This window comes from Ostrinia nubilalis, chromosome 21 (assembly GCF_963855985.1).
Source record: "Ostrinia nubilalis chromosome 21, ilOstNubi1.1, whole genome shotgun sequence".
Taxonomy (NCBI): Eukaryota; Metazoa; Arthropoda; class Insecta; order Lepidoptera; family Crambidae; genus Ostrinia; species Ostrinia nubilalis.
In genome coordinates, this window is record NC_087108.1 from 8,139,358 (window position 1) to 8,161,810 (window position 22,453).

General features: G+C 36.5%; 2 protein-coding genes across 2 annotated transcripts in view; one reads left to right on the top strand and one right to left on the bottom strand.

Moving 5' to 3' along the window:
• Positions 1–233: 233 nt before the first annotated feature.
• On the bottom strand, positions 234–1,470 carry LOC135082283 (cytochrome b-c1 complex subunit 6, mitochondrial-like). Its single transcript, XM_063977063.1, has 3 exons — positions 1,388–1,470; positions 1,192–1,274; positions 234–606 (listed from the first exon to the last, which is right to left on the bottom strand). The coding sequence occupies exons 1-3, from the start codon at positions 1,464–1,466 to the stop codon at positions 433–435; spliced, it is 336 nt and encodes a 111-aa protein (XP_063833133.1). The 5' UTR covers positions 1,467–1,470; the 3' UTR covers positions 234–432.
• A 1,325-nt stretch (positions 1,471–2,795) lies between these two features.
• Positions 2,796–22,453, top strand: part of LOC135082461 (histone-lysine N-methyltransferase SETD1) — a 39,751-nt gene continuing 20,093 nt past the window's right edge. Inside the window, exons 1-16 of the mRNA XM_063977257.1 lie at positions 2,796–2,997; positions 3,167–3,403; positions 3,924–4,173; positions 4,409–4,597; positions 5,128–5,339; positions 7,352–7,477; positions 7,837–7,936; positions 10,957–11,090; positions 14,398–14,549; positions 16,681–16,820; positions 17,055–17,210; positions 17,543–17,663; positions 18,368–18,489; positions 19,227–19,436; positions 19,779–19,991; positions 22,025–22,143. Of these exons, the coding sequence (XP_063833327.1) occupies positions 3,168–3,403; positions 3,924–4,173; positions 4,409–4,597; positions 5,128–5,339; positions 7,352–7,477; positions 7,837–7,936; positions 10,957–11,090; positions 14,398–14,549; positions 16,681–16,820; positions 17,055–17,210; positions 17,543–17,663; positions 18,368–18,489; positions 19,227–19,436; positions 19,779–19,991; positions 22,025–22,143 (2,480 nt within the window). The 5' untranslated portion in view covers positions 2,796–2,997; position 3,167. The remainder of the gene's footprint in view (positions 2,998–3,166; positions 3,404–3,923; positions 4,174–4,408; positions 4,598–5,127; positions 5,340–7,351; positions 7,478–7,836; positions 7,937–10,956; positions 11,091–14,397; positions 14,550–16,680; positions 16,821–17,054; positions 17,211–17,542; positions 17,664–18,367; positions 18,490–19,226; positions 19,437–19,778; positions 19,992–22,024; positions 22,144–22,453) is intronic.

The window sequence follows — 22,453 nt, forward strand, 5'->3', positions numbered from 1 at the left end:
CAGTATGGGCATGTTTGAAAGTGAGTGACACATTTCACCAATTTATTGGTATCGGCCCATTCTTCATACAAAATAGAATTGGGTCCAACTATCAGCCAACTAAAAGTCGGTGGTCTGCGTCTAGGCTTATAATTAAAATTATGACATGTTTCTCTCTGGTAGGTAAAATGGGATTTTTAGTTTGAAGTTTACTCAGCACATTAAAAATAGATAGGTGCAAATAAGAGATGATATGAACTGTAGATATTTATTTACAAATAAACAATAACATTAACACCGGCCGTTTCTCACACAAAGAGTGGGTAAATAATTTACTAAAAGCACTAAGATTCCACCCAACATATAAACTAATCCATACAGATGCAATTCTGATCATTAGCCTCCGCTCTCTTTCAACCATGGGTAGAATACAACTATTGTAGTTTTATTAGTTTACTTTAGCCTGTTGAAGAGGTCTTTGGTAACACATTTGTCGAGGACATGGAGGTAGTCAATGAGTTCCTCTTCACAAGTCTCGGTGGTCTTGGACCGAGAGTTTACACGGTCATTGCATTCCTGATATTTGCCCCACATGTTTTGAGCATCTGCCTTTTGCGAACATTCTTCCTGAAAAGCAAATAAAAGTTAGGTACTAGGTATTATCTGAAACATTTTCCAAACTCAATAACAATATCGTTTACAATACACAACAGAAAATTATCTACAACAAAATCTTTATACAATTCTTATTTTCGATGCTAGTAGTAGTAAAGTAGACTAGTTTATAAAAGATATTTACATGCAACTTCTAAGACTAAAGTACTTTCAATGGACTATACAATAAATAAATTAAGACTAAAATAAAATAAAAGCTAAAAGTATACAAAAAAAACCTTTAGGGATTTTTCAGAATCTTGATAGGGACACTAGAAAAGGAAACAAAATAAATTCTAACACTTAACAGCGATATCACAAAAAAAGGGTGAATGTTTGTTCATATATTAAATAATTATTCTCTCTCAGCAAAACATGACCATTTTGTGTTGGTATTTGATCTAACCATGGTAATTTTATGTGGATTCTTTTTGATTAAAGTTGGAAATGGAATAAAATTTCTAACCTATAGGGTTATAGCAGGAACAAAGTTTGAGGTTATTTGACATTTATGTGTTGGATAAAATATATTTTATCTGATAACATTTAAGAACGTACCCTCAGTTGAGTCTGAGGGTCCACCATCTCTTCTTCAGCCTCCTCGGCCTTGACAACAGGGATCAGCTTGTCAGACATTGTGCCTGTAAATACAGCACCACTTTTTAAAAAGGGATACAAATAGGTTACTTTAACGCAGATATGTTAATTAAACATGAATAATGCTTCTAAATCATCGTAATTTATCAAAAATTACCTAAAATCGATGATGCAACAACACAATCGAAGACCACAAAAAATGTTACTAGTGGTAAAAAAAACAAAATACTTTTCATGAGATACAGGAATTTCAGGAATATCATATCATGTGATAATACTTCGTGATATTTTTACCATTCATCCACACGACAACATTAGTGGTGACGACATACAGGGTGGCCAAAACACTGAGGTCTAAAAGAAAAATTTAGATTCCTTACATCAAGGTGTACCTAAATCACCCCCAAGACGATTGTGTTTAGTTTAGGAGATAGAGTTAATTTTGTGATATTTTAAAATTTTATGACCTACTAGTAGGCTTTAAACATTTTCATCTTTTTTTTGGGTTGACTTTTTTCAGATTTCTTTGACAGATTTGTTATTAATTGCAGATGTTTGAAAAAATAATCACCTTCCTATCTTTGATTCAAGATACAAAAGTTTTGCTAGAAACATTAAAATTATCAGAACACTATCAAATGTTCAACTTAAAAGTTTAAGTAAAAAAAAGAACTTCCATAGGTTCAAAACCATTTTAAAAACTGCGCCGTTTCCTGAACACTCATAATAATACAAAAATACATGTACTTAATGGGCCACTATTTCCTTTAATCGATCCACAAAAGTGGTAAGTCGGATATTCCGTTACATGTTTTTGACTTTCTTAGAGTGAATTAATATTGGGAATCCTCTAAGTTTACATTACGTAGAACAGATTTAGAGCAGTAACTGGACAGAACATGTATTTATTCTCAACGAGGAAGGTCTTGCCCTTCATCACACCTGGTGGAAACTGATGATTAGGCTGAAGGTGGAAGGGAACTTCAACTACAAAGGAACTATGGCTTCCTACCTCCTCCTCCTCCAAATGCCGGAATACAGTAATGCTATTAACATTATTGCTATAGTGACAGACTTAGGAAAACCCAGTTTTAACCCAATCGGGTGAAATCACCCAGTTTTAACCCAATCGGGTGAAATGGGTTTTTACCCACTACCCATCTCTAGATGGAGGTAATTTTATTCCATATCCCTTCCCCCACTCTAAGGAAAATTTAATATCATTCGATATTTCTTCCAAATATTTATTTTCATATATGGCAACTATCTTGACAGCACTGACAAGTTGAGCAACCTAATAAAATAAAACATGTCCATGAAGTTTTATAATTATTGCAGTGACACTTACTGGGAAAGATTTCAATACTTCATGATAAACATTGTGCATTTAGTCAATCGCAAGTCTTATTTATTGTATTACTACGGTAAAAAATTTAATATTGCTGAAAAAATATTATAAACTACTACATAATGTGAATTGACTATTTTGAATACGATTTACAGTATAAACATATTTATGTGAGTATATTTTTACCCAATAATTCACAGTTCTTGAGTGTCCGTCACCATGGAGAGAGCTTGTAATAAGATTTTTCATTTTATCTCATTATTGGCGTAATAAATAAGTGAAACTAATAATTTCATCATGTCAATGATGAAACGCAAGACAATCTATGTGCTAGATCATAATGGTATCACATTGTCCTGCTAACATCTACCAAAACGAAATATATTTGTATTTTATTACTTGTTTTTTTAGCATTTCAGGTTTGTTTTTTCAATAATAATTTGATTCTAATAATGTATTATATTATTTTTCAGATTCTGGTACCTTAAAATATGGTCCAAGGGTTTTCTATAAGATTACAAGAAGATTTATTGTAAAATGTTGAGGTTATGTCTTCTAATACATTAATTTGTTTTTTTTTTCTTTTAGAATGAATGGAGGAATGGAGCATAAAACTCCAGGACACAATGCAGTGCTCCACAAAGCACCCAAAAACTATAAACTGCTTATGGACCCATTTCTTATGAAGGGAGCTACTAAACTGTATAGATATGATGGTTGTGTACCTGGAGATTCCACTTATCCTCCTGTACAATGCAGAGATCCTCGGTCACAGCTCTCAAGAATATGGAATAGATTAGAACCAGCAGATTTACCAGTTCCTAGGTAATATTAAAATCACAATAATATTGTAACAGTTTGTTTAGCTACATTTTATCCCGTTCACTCTCATAACAATGAAACATTTTGTTTTTTTTTGTAATAATAGTAGATAGAATTTGTACATTTGAGTGAAATTCTAATTCATATGATTGTTTCCAATTTTGCTTATTTTCTTGATCAAATGTTTATGTTAGTTTGCTTGCACACTACAGTGTTCTTGTTGATCAATATTCTACTTATTACCTTTACATATTGTAGTGATCAAATGATGATGGCTACATTAATGAGAATAATCAAATTGTTTTGAAACAAAAATACCTCTATTTGATGATAAATGTGGAAAAGTAATTTGCATTTTGGTTATTTCTACTTCTTTGTTTTTATTAGCTCTCATGCAATGTTGCCAACATAACAGCGAAATTTGACATAAAAATACTGTGGCGGGATTTTCAAATTATATTGAAAGCAATCAACATGTTGAGCATGTATATTGAATTAACTACTTAACAATCGTTATTTTCAGGTTTAAAATAGATAAAAATTATGTGGGTACTCCACCTCTGCTAGAAATAACTATAGGAAATCTTAATGACAACATAGATAGAGGATTTTTAGCAGACATGATGAACAAAGTGGGCCCGTATGAGGAATTGACAATATTTTATCATCCACTAACAAACAGGCATTTGGGATTTGCAAGAGTAGTATTTCAGGATGTTAAATATTCAAAGTTGTGTATAGACAAGTATAATGGCAAGTCTGTTATGGGCCAGGTAAGTCAAAGCTTAAATTTTATTATAAACTTTACAAATTACAAATGATTTGTCTTAGATATAAAATCGGTCCAGCACCAGTCAACACATTATTTCTTTTTTAATATTTACAACTACATAATATAAATAAATGATTAAATACCATTTACCAACTTTATAAAAACTTAGTTTTAAGTACCTACTCAAATCATTGGTGGTCAGGCAAGATCACAAGTTTTCTGAATCATGGTTATAGGTGCTTGATGTCTTCCATGATCCGTTTGGCAAGCGCTGCCAAGAGATGTTCGAGGATAAGACTATGGAGAAGAAGGTGCACATGTCGATGCCTCTAGCCAAGCCTCCATTGCTCGTTGAAGATGTGAGGGCACAGAAGTTGGACCCAACACTCAGCAAGCGGTTAGAGGAGACGAAAATTGTTGAAAAGGTTTGTTTTTTAAATTGTCATTTTAAAATTACAGTTTATTATTGTGTATTAAATTATGACTAATTTTATTGAAGATACAAGTTGTTCTGATTATTATGTGGACTATTGTTGGTGTGTTTTTATAATTTATAGTACCTACACTTACTTTTCAAATTCTCTGGCTGTATGTTTGATAAGAATTAAAGATCCACAGTAAGATCATTAGAAAAGCTTTTGTTTACAGTTGTATGTCTGATTAACTTATTTTCTTTTTCTGTTAATTAATTCAGTATTTTTTCTACTATAGGTACACTTTTTCACAAACAAATAATAATTATGTCATTTGATTTGACACAGTGTTTTGAAAAAGATCTGAATACCTTTTCTAGGAGCCTTATAGCCGTTTTAACCATGAATCCCTAATTTTTAAGTGACCCCTATGAAAACAAACTTCTTATTATGTGATACCTTAGGCGTCACTTAAAAATTAGGGTTTGATGGTGAAAACGGGCATTAGTGTGTAGTGAAAAAGGTTTAATTAACTGTTTTAGGAGCCGTACCCTCCTCGCTTCAAAGACGTGGAGCACAGTGACAGCAACACGCGGTGGTCGGACGAAGAGCGCGAGTACCGCCACCGCTACCGCAGCCGCGGCGACCGCGATCGAGACCGGGACCGGGACCGGGATAGGGACCGAGAGCGTGATAGAGACCGTGACCGCGACCGCGAGCGGGAGAAAGAGCGTGATAGAGGGGATAGGGAGAGGTGAGTTTCGCTTGTATTTAAATGCTTTTGTTTGCATAACTAACATTGCATTACTATAGGTGTACCAGAATCTCATGGCAAACAAAAATATTGGAAAAGTGTGTTTTTCATATGGCAATTGTCTATGGTTTAATTGTCACCTGTCAAAGAAAATTATGAAATCTGTCAGCCACTGCAAAATTTTTGTAATCTCTTCTTGACTATTTGTTATTTTTGTGAAAAAGTCGAAAAAGTTCAAGCAAGGCATATTGTTTTCAATGTGAATTGTAAAATAAGGCATAATTCAAAGTCGATCTTTGATTCTAAAGCGCGTCGTCGAGTTGACAGTAAGTTGGACTGAAATGTTTTGATACATTTAGTTTATTACCCAACTGTGTCAGAAGGAGGGTTGTGTTTTTTATATTATTCTTACTTAATAGCTGCTTTATCGGGGTTTTCAGGTATATCTCACAAATTGGTGCAGATGTTATGACCATGTAAAGAAAATTGAAAAAGATTTCATAAAGCAAGATTGAATAATGGAGAAGTTTCCAATTTTTTTCTTTGAAATAAACTTGAAATAAATATAAGTAGAACTAATAATAATTGTGAAGTAATCATGAAAATATCTCTACAAGTAAATAAGTTACAGGGCCCTAAATTTGCGCATAACTATTCACGCCATTTTGATCGGTGTATTCACACAGTCATTCGGAGTACAAACAGTAAATCACCCATGATCCAGCCAGTTCATTTTTTTTTTAAATCTAGCAGTTTTTAATTTTTCAGCTAGGGTCACTCAAGATTCTTTCTTAGTAAAATTTTGTAACCTTTTTTTTAAATAACCCAGACCTGGCCATATACAAAAAGAATGGCACCGCCTATGTTTCAGTTCCACGCGAAAATATGTAGGTAATTTAAATAATTAATTTCTAAGACATTTCTTTTCTCACAGACGATTTATTTAATTTCCAAGACATTTTCCTATGTTAAAAACCTGATGTATAACAACATTCTTCATACACATACCTACCTAAAATGTATATTCGTACTTCATGTTCATTAATATTAGTCATAAAAGTAAAAAATTAAACAGTATCAAGATCGTTTATTCCAATTTCCCCAGTATTGCTCTCAACAAAGTTTATTTTCCCTATTTGCCATGAGATTCTGGTACACCTATAACAATAAATTGTCCTAATTATTTCCTTATTAAAATAAGTTATTCTTGAATGGCACAATTTAAGATTCAACCACACCACGCGTGCAGAACGCCATGGTGTGGTTGAAACTTCCGAAGTGAAGTTTTCGAGACAAGCTGGATTTTGATTTCGTTTTGTATTTAAAATATAAAGAGATTGATTGATTTGATTCTCTTAAAAGGGAAAAATAGAAAATAAGCCACTAATTATGGATCTGAGTTAGTGGGGGGACCGCCTTCATAAAGTAACACTCAGTCAATCACTATAATAGCTCGAGGCGTTCTTTGACTCTTTGTAAAATAAAGTTTTGACTCCTTATAAATCTATGTGGTTGTAATTTTTGTTATTTCTCTATTTACAAATGTATTATTCTACAATTATTTGTCTATTTTACAAGCCGACGATGCAGGAGGAAATGTAGACGGAGGTATATTCTTATATTCTAAATAAGTAATTAGATTGCATGAACAGAATTTGGTTTTTTGATTTGAACAAGTTATTTGATGTTTAAAAATATGTAAACTTTCCATATTCCAGTTGATCAAAAGTATTGTACCCAGCACGGTTAAAAATGTGAATTGAAATGGAATAATGTGTAGATCATTTTTGTTTTTTATTCGTGTGTTGCGGACTTGCGAAAATCGCTGAGCGGGCATTTATGGCATAGGGTTATGCTGGTTTAGCATTTTTTTACTGTGCAATTTTTTGTATTTTTTATTTTTTTTTTGTTATTGCTTTTTTGTACCAGCCTGATTCTTGTCGAGTTATTCTATTCTTATTAAAGCTTTTCATGTATAAATAAATAGCAAAATGTATTTTCGCATACAAAAGGCACCGAGAGCGGCACAGTCGCGTCGTGAGCGAGACCGAGTCTACGTATACGTCGTCGAGCCACCCGCCTGAAGTTCCGTATACGCCGGCTGGTCCGGTGCCCTACGACTCCTACTACCAGTCCAGGTTAGTACTGTGTAAGAAAACAAACAATGTCTCTAGCTACTTTGTGACCATGCTGTGCGCGCAACTGTTAAACGGGAGTGCTTTGTATCCCTGATAACTTTTAGTAGTAAACTACCAATCTACCAAAGCATCTCATTAATTTTTGGATAGCATTCAGTTTAGGGTCAAATTACATCTCAATATGAGGGGTGCGGGGTGTAAGACTGGACTTCTTTTTTTGGGCACCTGCCCCTGATACTTTTGTTTACGCTGAATGAGTTCAGCGAGTTAGACCCACTAAATAGGACCGATCCCCGCACCCATCTTATCGTTCGAAACTGAGATCAAAATTACGTAATTAACGTAAAGGTGTATTCCAGCTACAGCTACACTTACGGCGCGGGCGCACCCGGCGGCAGCGGCATGGCTTGGTGGGGCGACTGGCGGCACCCGCACCACACTGCCCACCACCACTCGCACGTAAGTCTAATACATTAAGGTTGGGTTGCACCATCTTACTTTGACTTTAACAAACGTCAAAAATCTGTCAAACTTCATACAAAAAACACCGGTTATCGTTAAAGTTACGGTCAAAGTTAGGTGGTGCAACTCAGCCTAAGACTTATTTTACCGTGTCAAATGGGATACGACGTTAAGGCTGCGTTTCCACCAGAGATGTGCGAGGATGCGTAGCTTACCGAGGCACCGAGGTGAGGTAAATGAAGCGATTCTCTTGGTTCTTTACAAACACATCCCTCGCTACGCATACTTGCACTTCTCTGGTGGGACGCAGCCTAATGCCGGTTGCAGACCAAAAGCTGAGCTATGTCAGTTTAGAATATCTCGCATAACTGACGCAGTTTTCCATAGTGTTTTCATAGTCTGCACACAACTATAGGAAACTGCGTCAGTTAGCGATCTAAACTAAACTAACTTAGCTTAGCTCTTGGCCTGCAATTGGCAAACTCATAAAAAAATATTAAATGAATAGGACCATCTTCTTGATTAAAATGCTCCCATCCATTATGGATACATCATCATCTTATTCTCTAGTTTAACAAGCATATAAAAGTACATTAAAACTATTATTTACCATTTCTTTGTACATAATTTCATCACCACCATCATTCTTGAAAGCTTTACAATATTTGCCACTATTCATTTCTGGTTTAATTAAGTGAAAACGTAAGATTAAGCTTTTTCATCATCATCATCACACGTGTTTTATTGTGTTCTTGATTTGTGATATTTGACACTAACACAATAATCTGTGTTGAAATTACTCCATATTTGCATATTAATTATCCCATTTAACATGTAAGTAAAGTAAACTTACGATCGATTGTGTAATGGTAACGATTTTACTTCGCGACCTAATAGCTGACAGGCGTTACAATCGAACATTTCACATTCATTTCATGGCATCAATTCATACTGAAACAAAGCGTATCTATTTTCTGACTGCCGTTGGTTTTTCCACGGTCTTTGTTTATAGTTTTCACAAAATTTCTTTGAAAAATATAAGCAAAGACATTACGTCTATTCCAATCCGATTTTCAAGAATCGAAACACAACATACTTGAAGATACTCAGCTTGAAAGTTTTATGCATGTACATATTTGACTACATTTTTTTATCATTCTCACATCGAGTGAAAAAGATTGATAGAATCGACAAATACAATGTTTATGCTGAGTGAATCCATGAATAAATCGATTCACAGTCAAACGCACCTGTTTTGATTACATTATCATAAAATCTGCCTGCAAAATTTCTTATTTTCCCAGTGCCTTTGACTATATTTTTGTCTCATTCTTACACTAAATGAGTGAAAAGGATAGAAATAATCGACATACTGAACCATAAACCGAGTAGACTGTCATGTGTTGTGAATCGATTTCCACATTCAAAATGAACCTTAACATCATCACCATAAAGTCGAACTGGAATAGACTATAGCAATACTATGACCGAAGCTGGAGCGGTCGAGTCGGTCGAGCGCGACGCCCGCGTGGTCGGGCGCCACTCCCGCGCAGCGCGACCTCTCGCCGGAGGAGAAGAGAGAGAAGGAAAAGGTCTGCTTTAGCACTGCTTGCACGAGTAGACGGTTACTGTATGGGGCACGTAGGATATCGATTGGTATTGTGTATAAAGCCCGGTCTGTGAGCACGTAGAATTTTATCCAATTACCCTCCTTATCGCTCGCGCGTAATTATATTACTGTCGCGACTGTGCGACGGGCGCCCGCAGTGAGTGTGCGAGCGCGACAGCAACATAATTACGCGCGAGCGATAAGGATGGGTAGCTGGGGTCATTGGACAAAATTCTACGTGATCGCAGACCAGACTATAGTCACGCGCAAAAATATACTACATACAGGGTGTCCCAAAAACAATGGATAACCTTGTAACTATCGATAAGCCTCACTATGGTCTATCTAATATAAAATTTTGACCAGGTAAAAATATCACGGATTTCGAGATTTTGATATTATAGAGATCTTGAGGAGGCCGATGGATAGTTGTAAGGTTATCCATTGTTTTTGGGACAACCTGTATACCTCTTATTACAGCCTCTTAGTATTTTTTGTGTTCGTGACTATACTTTTTAGTGCAATGAAAATGCCTTTTGGATTTGTTAAAAGATTTGAAAGTTGAAACATTTTTTAATCAAAATTAATGTCATGAAAAATAAATTAATTTAGTATTCATACACATTTAAAGTTAAATCAATGTAGATTTAATGTTATTTTGTTGTATTATTTGGGGAGTAGCTAAAAGTAGTAATTATTGCACTTTTAATAGTTTTCTAGGTTAATTAAGAAAGTTGAGGTTTAAGTGTATAAAATAATTTCAAGGTAAGTGCTTAAAAAAGCTTAATCAGCATGCTTGCACTTTATGGCATGTCATTCATTTCATCTTCGCTTTTCTCATTCACAACGCATGCTGCATGCTTCTTTGTGGTTAATTACATTTCCTATGTAAATTTGTTATTCAATATGTAATTTTTATTAGGAATAGGATAATTTGAATACTACTTTTTTACTAGCCATGTTAAATGAGCCGTAGGCCTTCGGCATAGTTCAATCAAACCTTCAACTTAACGTGCTCTCCGAAGTACGAAATAATATTTCTTTCAGATGAAAAGTGGCATGTGTGTATTTGTATACTTACCGAGAAATTTGATTGACATATCTTTGATAAGTAACACATATTGCCGCTTAAACGATACTTCACTATCATTATAATATCATTACATTCACACATCAGATTATAAGTTTTTCCTTTTAACGAAATAAAATCATACACTATTTAACCTTCCACACCACACTTTTTGTTGTAAAATGACACTTAACACCATGACATAAGATGCCACAGCTTGATTAAAATTTCAACAAATCGGCTGCAGGACCCGCGATCCCACAGCATTTGTCTTACCACACCAGACTTTGTTGTATAATGATACCTAACACTACGACATAAGAACTATTCGGGTGTCAGGAGCCGCCGGTGGACACCAAGATCGTGGAGGCGGCGGAGGCGCGGCCACCAGATGACGTTGTGGACAGCAAGGAGCCCGAACCAAAGCCGCCGCCGCCTGCTGACGAGCCCAAGAACGTGGATCTTGACACCAGGTATGGAAATACTCCGAACAACGTTTTTTTTAAAAGAGACGGTAACATTAAGTTGCATTAGACATAACGCTTAAGACCAATCAAGCTTTTCTGCTTTTCAATTCATCTTGATCGTAACTGGTGTACGGAAATGGTTTGTACAACATTGAGGATCTTAGAGGAAGAGATATTAAGGCGATTAGAGTCCTCAATCCGCGCCAAATGGGCATTTTGTAAAGCCTACTCCTCTTTTACTGCTGGACAGAAATAGTTGAAAAAAATATATGTTATACAACAGTTCAAGGACTACATTTGTGACGTTTGAATTTTCGCTACGTCTCTTTGTTTTGGATTAAAAAAATAAATACGGGACATCGATTTTTTACTTAAATTCCCTACTCCTCCAAAACGGCTATGTTAATTTAAAAGATTTTTGCACGAATAGATTAGGAATTCTTTAATCTTTAAATGACACGTTGCGTTTTTCAATCGAACATTACTTTCATTCATAAATTTTACTTTTGATAAATTCCGAACGTTTTGCTGTTGAGGGGGCCTTCGCGGGGTGCGGGCGGCAGTCGGCCGCTGGCCTTCAGACGGGGAGGTTGTGTCACTCGCTGCAAACTGACATTAGCGATCAAAATGAATTTTTTCTTTGGCTGAGTTGCACCACCTGACGTGACCTAACTTTGACCGTAGCTTTGGCGATAACCGGTGTTTTTTGTATGGAGTTAGACAGACTTTTGACGCTTGTCAAAGTTGAAGTAAGATGGTGCAACCCAGCTTTTGTTCGACAAAAGATTTTATGTCAGAATTGTTCATAGAGTACGTGCAGTCAGACGATACAATTGAATTATGACGCGCTCAGACGCTATTTTCTACCTGAATAGAATCTATTAGTGTAAAAAAACTATAATTGACTCCAAAACAACTGCACTAGATAAATACAAGTAGAAAAATTATTACGTTATTTATTTACTAGGCCTTTGCAATCAGTATCCAAATTAGGAGCTAGTCAGAATCTGTAACTTAATCGATTTACGTGAAGAAAACAAATTATATTTTTCATACTTATTAGAATTAGATTTTCAATATGTTTCTTCGCGAAAATACCACAATTAAAAATAACACCTGTAACGCACATGGGTCTGCGGGTGTTTATGGGCGACGGTAATCATTTACCAACAGGTGATCCGTTTGCTCGTTTGCCTCCTGTCACATTAAAAAAAAATAAGATAAAGTGGTACTGAATTGTTCTATAGAGCTTATTAAAAATTTGGATACTGATTACAAATTAGCCATTTTCGGAGTCGGTGGCAGCCTACCTTTTGGTGATTCGTTTTGGAGTTGGTTTTAATTTTTAGTGAAATTAATCTATTTCATGCCTTTAGTAGACTATAGGTACTCAGTAGACCTTGTTGTTGCCACTGAAGTTGCATAGGTACTCTACATTATACCGGTATAGGTGCATTGATACCATATTTTTCATGTTAAGTGCGAATAAACTTCCCTAAATTACCAAACCAATAACTTTACAATTACTTGTTTAATTGACATATAAAAATATCCTGTGTCCAATATTTTTTGATAATGTAAAATTGACGGACCAGAAGTCTTTTTTTAAGAAACTAGCCTATTCCTATGGCCACATTCCACCTCCATCCTCCATCATCAGACCCTGCAGTTTAGGTACCTTAGAGAATTGAAGACTCATGATTTTCCAAGTAGCGTATTTACATAACATTAGGTACTTGCATATACAGGGTGTTCCAAAAACAATGGATAACCCTTCAATCATCGATAGGCCTCGCCATGGTCTCCCTAACGTCCAATTTTGACCCCAGTAAAAATATCACCGTTTTCAAGATTTTTAAGTTTTTGTGCATTTTTAGAAAATTGTAATGAAATTATTTAGGTATAATAATAAATAAATACAAATCAAACGAGCCTAAACTCGATGGAATCGTTTAATTTCGGAGTTGCTATGGGGCCACTGGCATTCCAGCTCTACCATCAGATCAGCTCCATGTCATCACAATATTGCATTGTCACCCGAATTACATGTATATCCGAAATTTTAACTCAATCAATTGACGAAGGATTTCTAATAAAAAGACAAATACATTTTCAGTTTATTCTTCATAAGTGATAGACAAAAGCAGAAACATTTGCTTTTTTAGGCCATAGACAATACTAGGTACTAATGCGTTCCAATAGGGATGATGACTGGGTAATGAAATCGAAATTCTATTTAGTCCGCCAGACAGATAATTAGAAAATATTAGACTCATATTTTTTAATTTTTTCCATAATCGAATAATTACAGTATTATAATATTGAGTTGAAATGTCGCGTGACGTCACATTTGAGTAAAAATTCTACTCAAGCGTGGCGTATCGCGCCATTTCAACTCGATGTAGCATTGTTATTATTTAATTATGAAAGAAAATAAAAAATATGAGTCTAATATTTTCTAATTATCTGTCTGACGGACAAATAATTGAAATTTTGTCATCTAGCCTAGTTGTCGTCAGGAAGTTACTAATTCAGCTTGCAAGATTCCACCCGAACAAACATTTATATAATTACCTACATACATCATAAATTGCAAGCTAAATAAAAGCTTGTAATAAAGTCGGGTTTGTTCAAATTTCGAGAACGACTGAACCGACAAAAGCATTAGAAAATTTACGAAAAATAAAATAAAATTTTATCCCGTACAAAATGTTCATGGATTTTGTTATTTTTATTAAATACCTTTACGCCTGAGTTAAATGACACCGACATCAAGGTTCATCAATTTAAGTTTAAAATAATAGGCAGTAATGTATGAAGAAAGAGCTTCTATTCTGTATCTACCTATGCCCGTGTATTTTTGATCGGTGTCAAATCGGAGTTTTTGGTGCGGGGTACGCGGGTGTTGCACGCGGCGTGAAGGTCAAACGCCCAAGGTCATTGAGGACTCTAATCGCCTTAAGTTGCATTACAAACAGGGTGTCCAAAAATTAGAACGTCACACTGACACCGAAAGTAGACGGGTGGCATCAAGTCGCAACGGAAATTTTACCCCCATCCATACTTTTTATCCAGCGAAGCCGTCCTGCATTTCATTATAATCGCGAACAAAATAATAATATTTAACAATTTACGTAGGTATCGTAAGGTGACCGACGATCTCATTAAGGTAGCAGGAAGGCGTTGGATGCAGGCCGATACCAACCGAGCAATAAAGAAAATTTAGTATGCTTCTTACATCTAAAGTTTAAAACAAAATTGTATTATTACTTGCCTGCGCTATTAAAATTGTTTTTTTTTTTCCTTTACACAGAATAGCAATGTTGCTCAAAGGCGCAAGCGGGGGCGGAGGCCTGGCGCCTCCCTTCCTAGCGCTGGGTATATCGTCTGAAGAGGAAGACGACGAGAGGATCCCGGCCAACATACCAGACCTCGATGCTCCCCAGCCGCCCTCGGATGATGACGGTGAGTGAATATTAATGTTTAATGACACGGTAACTTGTCAAAACTACATGTTAGGGGCAACTATATTTGAACGTATATCCCTGTCGCCAAGAATGTCGAGTAAATTACGAGTTAAGTTTTATTGTTGAAATGGATGATGGGCATATTGGGCGTTAAACCAACAGAAACAAAAAGTATACTAAATTAAAGCTTAATACTAGTACTTCATTTCATAGTATGACAACAATCCTGAAATACGCGGGGATACGGAGATAGAGGCCGTTGAATATGCAAAGTTTCCATAGTATTTCACATCACATTAGGGTAATAAAAATAGTATTAGGTCAATTAGATTGCTTTTATCGATCATATTGAGAGTATTGTATCATTTATCTTACTATCGATTCTATCGTTTTAGTAAGTATGTATACCGAATAAATCATAATCGTAATCGATTATTCGATTGCAATAATCGATTATATTGCTGAAAATAAGGAATTGAATTAAAAATCAAATGATAGTAATGATGGTAATCAATAAATCGATTAATCGAATTGTTAATCGATAAATCGTTATTTGGCAATATCGATTAATAATCGATCCGTGATCGATTATGCGACAACACTACAACTTAACTGGTAGAAATCCCATTGAAACATGACTGTGTTCATGTCATTTCTCTAAATGGTACCTAGGTATGGTCGTCAGTTTCAGGAACAGGAGCGGGCGTCTACTCCAAACAATCTGAGCACAGTGAAAGCTTAGGGAGGTTTGCAACAGTGTTTCAAGCTGAAACCTATGCTATAATCATGTGCGCAGTAAGGAATATAGAACAGGCGCATAAAAAGCGTGACATTTACATATTAAGTGACAGTCAGGCAGCACTCAAAGCCATTGCCTCAGTGAGGGTTGGATCCAGACTCGTTCTGGAGGCAATCTTGGCACTGAATAAGCTTGGAAGGCACAACAGGGTGACCCTCATGTGGGTACCTGGACATACTGGGATCGAAGGCAATGAGAGAGCCGACAGTCTAGCGAGACAAGGGTCAGAGGCGGCACCTATTGGGCCAGAGCCGATAGTGCCCTTATCTATGAGCACTTTACACATGGCCATGAGGCAATATATATCCAGGAAGCACAGAGCTGAATGGGAAAGCTCCAACGGTATGAGCCACTCCAAACTATTCCTAGTTGGAAACACAAGATCATGGGAAAAGCTCATACTCAATGGAAACAGAAGGCAAGCCCGAGTGATCACGGGTGCGCTAACAGGACACTACACTACAAACCACATGCTCCACAAAATGGGCCTAACTACGGATGACAGCTGTCGAGCATGTGGAGAACATGCGGAGTCCATGAAACACCTACTCTGCGAATGTGACGCGCTAGCTAGAACTAGAATGGGTCTCCTGGGGTCGGCTTATCCGACACCAGAAGAATATAGGTCCTTCTCACCCAAGCTCTTGATCCACTATATGGATAGGATCTTTGCGGATGAGGGGGGATAAAGGTATAGGGAAGCACAAAAGATCCCGATGGGTCGACGTGCACTGCGCCCATGCGCGGCCCTAAATAAGATAAGATAAGATAGGTATGGTCGTACGCTTATAATGTAGAACATGGTTTAAAAAATACCATTTGTTGGCCCCACTGCTGGACTGTTGGACATAATAATGATTAAATAACTTAATGTATTTAAAATGTAAGTAGATAAGTTATATTAATTAATAATATTTTTTGTTTGCTCATTAAAGCGCCTATTACTATTACACATTAGGTCAATTTCCAAGCAAACCCGGGAGTTTTTGGTAGTTATTTATATGAAAATATATTTCTGATATTAAGTCCTAACAAATAATAGTAGTTACATTTCTGTTGGTTTTACGCCCAGATTCCATAGAAAAGTGCCCATCATCCTTTAAAGTTGATATTATTTCTAGTTTTATTGAAGGTACACTAATGTTTTTGTTTTCTTATGAGTAACGAATGAGGTCATCACCCTGGTGTTGTCAGACTGACCCCCCCAAAGATATTATCCTTTTTACAATGATATGAGATAATTTTTCTGGAAAATGATACAATTTATGTTTTTTATGTCTTTTTCTTCTTTTCAGCCGAATGACATGTGATTATGTTTTTTATTCTTCAGGGTCCGGTAGTGAAGATCGGAACAGTATAATATCAATAAACCCGAAGAAAGACATCGACCCGGAACCGCTATCAAACACGCCTTCTCCGTACCTATCTCGGGAGTTCTACCTTGAGTGCCTCAAAGTGACTGTTGAATGGGTTAGTATTAGTTTTCGTTTTAGTTAGATAACCAACCTTGCATTGAAAATGTAACTTATATTAAATTGCCATTATTTGAAAATTTGAGAGTTTTAAGTCATAAGATTGTTTCAAATATTTACACATACAGTTTCTACTCTAAATCTTGTAGCTAATACTGAAATTTATTTTTCCGTATCCGGCTCGAAGGACCATTTTTTATTACTGCACTTATTGAGTCTTATTTCATTGCAGAAGTCAAAGAAGGAGGAGCGGCGGCGCTTCCCAGCTATGGACAAAATCGGTTCCGACATTTCGTCGTCGGAAGATGAGCTACTGACTGGCGACGAGCCGCGTCGATCGCCGCTCGCGCCGCCCGATAAGGAACGCGACAACTTGGATGACGACCAGGTATGCACGACATAGAATAGGTACGTTATGTATGACAACATAACATGACGCAATAAGGACTGACTGTTGCCTGAATGACAACAGAAGGATGACATGTGTCAAACATATTGAAAGAAATAGCGAAACTAACTACCTACTACACAATAAAATATAATTCAGCGAACAACCTTTGCCGTTTTTTTATCGCTTAGGTCTACCTTCAGTTATACGCCTCCCGAGGGAAACACTGATTTCCATGCAGAAAAAGAGACATAACTTGAGACTAAATCACTATTGTCTGTTTGTAAATGCGATTTTTATTTTAGGCCTTCTAAAAGCTCAGTATATTGCAGATGTCGCTGTCCTCGCTGTCGTCGACGGAGGCCAAGATCGAGGAGCAGGTGCCCGCGGAAGCGTACTACGGGCCGCCGCCTGCGCACCCGCACTACTATCAACCCGTGTGGCCGCCCACCGGTGAGTGGAGCATTGATTTTGAGTCTTATTACTAAGGTCATAAAGTTCAAAGGTTCATTGGGGAAATTCGTCATATTGTAGTAGATTTATCTGGTGGAATCGGTGTTCAACTTTATACTAACGACAAAGTTCAAAATAAAATGGGAAATTGATATCATTTTAAAATGGAATAATCTGCTGAAAATAACTTGTTACATTTCCTATCAAAACTTCATTGAGCGCCAGTTGAATGCATCTGTTGTCTGCCGGAAAGCATAAGGACAAGACAGTGCAGTGTTTAAGCTTTTAGAATAATCATAATGAATATTTAGCATGTTTTGACATTGGCGTAATCTTCATTTTCAAAAACCCAAATATTTGCCACTTAAAACGAAGGCGCAATTGTAACTTTTGACTACAATAGTATAAAGATAACTGTTTTCTTGCGCTGCTTCTTCATTCTTCATTTATTGTCTACTAGCTTTTGCCCGCGGCTTCACCCGCGTGAAATTTAGTTTCTCACAGATCGTCATAAATTATGGCCTATATGTTATTCTGGGTTATAAACAATAACACTGTAAAGTTTCATCAAAATCCATTCAGTAGTTTTTGCGTGAAAGAGTAACAAACATCCAGACATCAGACATCCAAACTTTCGCATTTTTAATATTAGTAGGACTAAAATACTCATAAAATGAATTTTATGAGTTTTTTGTCGTGTTTAGCGTACCCGCCTCCAGCGTACGGCGCGCCGGACATGTCTTTAGCATACGGTGGCGCATTCGCGGCGCCTCCCATCCTGCCGCACCACTACCAGCCGTATCCGGAGCCCGCTGTGACGCAGCAGGTATGTACGATATTTACTGACCAGAGGCTTAGTGTGAGTTTACATCAAACGTCGTCACTAGTGAGCGCGTAAAAAAATGACATTTAATCTATGACGGATTGAACAGCGCCCCTAGCGGAAACTTTCAAGAACTAAAATTTTCATATATTTTTTTAACACGCTCACTAGTGAGGACGTTTTATGTAAACTCGCACTAAGCCCTCTGATGGAAACGATGATGATATTTCAGCTTGTGTGTACCATTTTTACATTTCATGATTGTATTTTCGCCTCTATCACCTCTATGTGTTGGATCTATATCCCCACTCAAAGAACCAGGCCAATTTTGTCCCGTGTGCTGCAAAGCCGACAAAATAATAATTATAAATTTTCAACAAACATACTATGCATGCTTATGTACGTAAACTAGATCTAACCTGTTCTTATAGGCTGATAAAAACAGGTTAGATCAGAAGAAATACCTCAGCTTATTAAAACATGTTGATCACATTTCATATTGATGTATGCTATCATACATGTATTTTTATCAATCGAGAAACATGGCTATCCCATTCCAGACGTTTATTGTAAGGCAAAGTATAGACTTTGCCTTACAATAAACGTCTGGGATGGGATAGAATGGGTTATAATTTATCTGTTGTTCAAAAAATAGATTTTAGCTGCCTACTTTTTCTCCCGACCTGACAGACAACCTTTTTAACTAAAAATAATGTTTATTTATCTTCTTAAAATCACAGGAACTGGACAACCCGTACTACCCAACAATAAACAGCATAATCGAGCGGGTGACGTCAGAACTGAAGCACATCCTGAAACGGGATTTCAACAAGAAGATGATCGAAAGCACCGCGTTCAAGAGTTTTGAACAATGGTGGGACGAGCAGAGTCGAAAGGCACGCTTAGCCAAACCTAAGGAGGAGGCGGGACAACCTGGCGAACCGCTTAAAGTAAGAAAAACTGCTTTTGTAGCCAATTAAGACAGTTAAAAGAAGTTAATATTTTTTCAGGCCTAACATTCAGAATATTTTTATTGATTTGTGCCTTATTTCTTCTTCAAAAAATATAGAATATGGTACCATCTCCATCTCAATAACCAGTAATAATAGTTTCTGTTTTATTGGAGCAATAAATAATTATAAAAAATAGCTCTGAATACGGCCAAAAAACTATAACACTATCTTGTAACTTCCATAACATTTACCGCAATAAAGAAATTCAATTCTATTCTATTCTTCAAAACAACACTATTCCCTACCAAAAATCTGATAGCAATTTTCCACCGTACCCAGGACATATCAAACAAGAAAGAAGAGACCGCAGTGGACTCAATAAAATCCATCATGGAGTCTCGAGACCTCGGTCTAGAGCTGGGAGGCTACAGCATCGGCATAGGGCTGGGTCTTCGCGCCGCAATCCCCAAGATGCCCAGCTTCCGACGCAAACGGAAGATTCCCTCGCCCGTTGTTATGGACGAGGACTCTTCCAAGAGGCTGAGCGATCAGGTAAGATAACTTTTTGATTTCTTTCAGCGTTGTAATATTTCCTTCTATGGTTTGAACATAACTTTTGATTTGCAATTTATGTCAACATCTCATTGTTCACACGCAATTACACGCTTAAACCTTTTAAGGCTTCCGTCGCTAGTATTTATGTAAGCCTAAAGGCTTAATAAATAAAGAAATAAAGATTTTTTGAATTATACAATAGGGTGGAGCGAAAATTTTTTTTTCAGATATCTGTAATGTAATAGTCAAAATTTTGTGCCTTTAGGGCTTAAATGAAGTCATGCAAAATATTAATCAATTCGGTTTAGAGTAACTGCCTCCGCATCGACACTGAATTTATAAAAAAAGTTGGTTTTAGACCTCACTTAGGCGCCACATATCTGTGCAATATTTCAATAAAATACTATTTTTTTATCACAAATCGTTTACTGATATGCTATATTTTCAATGTAAAATACACAAAAAAGCCAGGCTTTGGGTTTATAATTTTAATAAGGGCGTGAGAGAGCGCGAGAAGAGAATTTTTCTGGCCCTTTTCGCGACTCGCGTCTTTGTCAGATAGTCTACTGGAAAAGCTCCGGAAACATGTGAGAAACTGCCTATCTATAAATTTGAACAAATTGAAGGACAAATGTGATCAGAAATGGCCAATTATCTGAGTACTGATCAGCAGAACTCGCATAAAATTGCTTCGGCGGTAATTAGGCGTATTCTCACAAAATCTCGCAATAATTTCTCCTGGTGAATTGTAACATGCCCGTTAGATCACACGAGCGTACCGAATACTACGTTTGTATTGTAGAAACTTAAAATCCAATAGAAATTTTGATACCTCTGGCTAAAATTGTGGTTAAAGTCTATGCTTCTTCCTGGTTTTTGATTAAGACAAAACCATCATGCAAAGATGGCACCCGTCATCTGTTTAAAATTATTATGGCCTCGAGAGGCCTGCCAGATACCCTATGAAAAATTAAAGAACTAGTTACCCGGAGAAAAAGCTATTACGAGTATCCTGATAGCAGTCTTCTTACGATGTCAGAGAGCTGGCCGCTCGTCGCATACTAAAGTCACACAGTACGAGTCACCCTTCAATACCTAGAATTTTTTAAGTACTAGTGATACACTTTAATGCTATTTTATATATTTATTTAATTTACTTAACCAAACAGCCGCTTTTGAGATATTTATTTGACTAAGAAATTCAGCACATTGTCAAATCTGGTGGTGAGAGCAAACCTTTGTTTTAAGGCTTCTCTACCTCACTCAAGCTGTTGAGGGACCTGTGAAGATTACGATCAAAGATTCTATTTCTCACTGCATCCAGAAAGTCACTAATAAGGTGCAATAAAAGTCAAGTTGGAATCGCGAAACGTGATGCCTAAATTTTGATCAAAAAAAGGATTTTCAAGCATAATAATTAAAGTAATTTATCTAATTCTTGTATGTATTTCTTATTATATTACCTTAGTAAATATCTAATCTATAAATTATCTGTCATTTAATACCTTCTTACTAATAAATAGAGCGCAATATTTCACCTTAGACGACTTTCAACTTTAAATAAAATTTTAAAATTTTGAAGTCACTGCGGAGGCAGAAGATATTCATTAAATGGGATAAAAAATTACAGTTATTTATACTTTCATATAAGGCACAAATCCCCCCCTATTAGAGCTTCGAAACTAAAAAAAAAATTTTTCCCATACAACCGTGCTCCACCCTATTATACAATCTCATCGAACTTACAATTTACATAACGACTTCAATTATTGCTTCGAGTTTGTCTTGGTCTATCTGATATTTAATTTACTAAACAATGTAACAATTTTCTTATTTCCAAATTATTCCCTAAAATGAAATGAAATTGTTTATTCAGTACATAGGCCCTTTCCATGGCACTTATTCACGTCCCTACCACCATTTCGGGACAACATATGGGCTAGCGCTGAGAAATATTTTTCATATCCGGCTCGAAGGACCACTTTACTTAATATTACCGCTTTTATAGCATCACTTCATTACGTGTGTAGGAGGAGATGGTGCAGAATTCGGACGAGGAGAAGGAGGTGCCGTCGGCCAGCCCGCACAACAGGAACGCCGGCTCGTACCTGTCGCGGAGCCGCCGGAGGCAGTCCAGCAGTTCTTCCAGGTATGTATAAATTGCTTTTTTACAACCCTATTTCTATGTACTTCTAATACAACAAACTTAGGGCGTGTTAGGCCATACATCATGATGATGTTTGACGATTCGTCAAAATATCCAGTTTGATGTTCACATTCATTTCGAGATTGAATTCAGTCTTGTTTGAACTGATGCATGTAGAGCTTTGTCGCCGTAAAAAAACAACTAATCTTGAAATAAGACGATTTGTCAAAAAATACTTATCAACCTCGTGTGAACGCACCCTTATTCGGTGATGATAGTGTCCCGTTTTGGGTATAAAGGCAGGGTCTAGAAT

Excerpts from the sequence above, each read along its gene's own strand:
- LOC135082283 (XM_063977063.1), bottom strand. The coding sequence starts at position 1,466 with ATGAAAAGTATTTTGTTTTTTTTACCACTAGTAACATTTTTTGTGGTC. Across the intron at positions 1,275-1,387 it reads TGTTGCATCATCGATTTTAG|GCACAATGTCTGACAAGCTG; the intron begins GTAATTTTTGAT and ends CTGTATTTACAG. Across the intron at positions 607-1,191 it reads ACCCTCAGACTCAACTGAGG|GAAGAATGTTCGCAAAAGGC; the intron begins GTACGTTCTTAA and ends TTTGCTTTTCAG.